The 2,623-nt window shown below is 36.0% G+C and overlaps 1 protein-coding gene across 1 annotated transcript; it reads right to left on the minus strand.

Moving 5' to 3' along the window:
- Positions 1-700: 700 nt before the first annotated feature.
- On the minus strand, positions 701-2,320 carry LOC108466699 (nudix hydrolase 18, mitochondrial-like). The gene is made up of 5 exons (XM_017767070.2): positions 1,900-2,320; positions 1,640-1,745; positions 1,458-1,541; positions 1,222-1,350; positions 701-1,136 (listed from the first exon to the last, which is right to left on the minus strand). The coding sequence occupies exons 1-5, from the start codon at positions 1,971-1,973 to the stop codon at positions 1,041-1,043; spliced, it is 489 nt and encodes a 162-aa protein (XP_017622559.1). The 5' UTR covers positions 1,974-2,320; the 3' UTR covers positions 701-1,040.
- Positions 2,321-2,623: the final 303 nt, after the last annotated feature.

Here is a 2,623-nt window from a genome sequence, read left to right on the forward strand (position 1 = left end):
TTCTGGAAGGTTCTACAGTGATCGAATCTGACATCCCCCGTCCGTTACAGAGTCGAAGTCAACTCGTTTGGAGCGGAGACAACTTGGTCATAGGAGGGAAAAAAGTATGACCATTTCGTTGAAGAGAGGTTCTTTTTCGGATGCAGGTTTTGAAAAGTTAGGGCACTGTGTTCGTGAAAATCAAACTCGAGTTAATTTTGATTTGGCAGTGTACAAGTCGAAGGCTAGAAGTCTTCCAGTTTCTAAGCATAGATTCGACTCAGTTAATTCTCTGCTTGGTTCAAGATAGGCTAGTGGCAAGCTTTGGCAAAGATGGCGTTGTGGAAATATGAGTCAATGTGAAAATTTGTTAAGTATGATCCTATTTCAGTCAAATTTGAGAAATAATCTTCTAATTACACTCTGTTTATTTGTTTTAATCAAACACTGATTAGTTTAGATTATTTTATTATTATTTGATCTGTGAATTTAGCCTATAAATAGGCTCTTTTACAACCTTAGAAAATACACGCATTAGATACTAAAACTTATAATACATTTAGAGAATTTGGTGTTTACATTTTAAATGTTCTTTATTTTCAGGTTTTTGGGGTTTAGTTTTTATCTCCATCTTTTGTACTCTTTGTTCTTTTGTCATTGTAGTAAAATTATTTTTACCCGTGGTTTTTTATCCTCTTTGGAGGGGTTTTTTCACGTTAAATTTGTGTGTTTAATTTCTCAATTTATTCTGTTTTTTTTTTTTACTTGTTGTTTAATCGAGTCAATTCTAACAAAAGGTACAACCAGCAACACCAACCATCCCTCCCTGAATTTACAATTATTTCCTAAAACATCTACAGCTGCCACTGTCTTCTTGGAACTCAACATAATTGGCCCTTAAATCCTCTGCTTTTCTAACAAGGAGAAAGGCCTGGCAAAACATCTAAAATCAAGTCTTGAATTGGTACTGATCTCGAATTCAATCTGTAAATAACCCGTACCCCTTCCCCTTATCAACAAAAAAGAAAAATCAGAGAACAAATGGAGACGATTTCTTCCTTCTATTGCTGCAAGGAAGCCAGTCTTTCAACAAGAATGTCTAAGGCTTCCTTCATCCACCAATGCTGGCATACATCCCTTGCTTCTTTCACATTCATCTGAACAAAATTAAAAAAAAAATAAAAACCATGATTCGTATATACTTAGAAGTAGAACCCAAGATTTATTAGATTAATGGCTTACCCAAGTCCTTCGGCGAACATTCTGCTCAGGCCAGAAATCAAGTTCCTCCTTCACAAGCAAAGGGAACATGTAACCTTCATAAAATGTGCCATGGCTTTTGCTTATAAAGTACCATTTGCCCAGTTCACACTGTGTTCATCAAGTACAGAACTAAATCAGTAATTTTGGGGTGGAGGGGGATTTTGATTTATATAATAATATAAGCAACTGCAGGACAGTATTAACAGTAAACCAACCTCAACATTGCCTATAACTCCAGCTTCTTCAATTGACTCTCTTAAAGCAGCTTCTTCTATGGATTCATCAAGCTCCCACCCACCCTGATAATAAAAAAACAAAGAGAAACATGGTTAATATTTGCATAATTTAATGGACACTTCAAATGGCAAAAGAAAAGGATGTTGTTGTTTTCTTGTACCTTAGGGAACATCATTTTTTGACCTTTTTGTGAGGAGATTACAAGAACCTCTAACTCATCACTAATGGTTCCATCACTGCTACATTTGAATCTATAGGGAATGCACCTGCAATCACCAAATTAATAAGCTTTGGCATCATTCATTGTTAAGTTTTTTTTTTCTTCTCTTTTCTTTTTTTCATAGCATGAAAAATCTGAACAGAATACAAAGCCAGCCAACTCTTGATAGAACCCAACATGGGAAAAAGAACAAAACTCACCCGACGACCTGGCGGCGACCGAGGTTGTCATAACGCTGCAAGTGCCTTCCCGTGCGAGAAACCAAGCAAACCATCCTCAAAGAAATCGAAACAAACAATTGAAAAATAATGTCGAAACGATTCAAAGAATAAAGAGAACAATTTTCAGAAGCAAGCGAATTTTTACAGCAACAAGGACCCAAATAACGACACTCGTTGCCTTTGGAGTTGAAAACAATAACCTCAGAGGTTCGAAACTGGAAATGGAAGATGTTGGAGCAAAACTAGAAAGGGTATTTATAGAAGGAGAAAAGAGAGAAAATTAAGAAGTAGTGAGTAACAATAATGCTGCGAAAATTGTTTAAAATTAGAAATGGTAGGTGATAAGTTGAGACGCGTCTCTTTCTATGAGCTACGATGCCTTTTCGTTTTCAAGGATGGAATTTTCACATATTTTGGAAACTAATTATAAAATTGATGAAGAAGGGAAATAAAAAATGTTAAAAGAGTTGATTTTCTAAGGTGTTTTAGCCAACACGGACACGGTAGATACTCTAATCTGATGTAGAACCCGTTGACCCTAAGAACAGCAACAGGAGCACGTGTTGGAGCAATGCCTATTTCTTAACTTTTTTCCTCTTGTCGGCTGTTCTCCTTTGAAAGATTTAAATAATAGAAAAAACAAAAAGAGAGGAAAAAGTCTATGGGGTCTGCTGTTTAACCTTGTCTAATCTAGTTAGAAGTG

The sequence above is a fragment of the Gossypium arboreum genome, chromosome 2 (assembly GCF_025698485.1).
Source record: "Gossypium arboreum isolate Shixiya-1 chromosome 2, ASM2569848v2, whole genome shotgun sequence".
NCBI lineage: Eukaryota > Viridiplantae > Streptophyta > Magnoliopsida > Malvales > Malvaceae > Gossypium > Gossypium arboreum.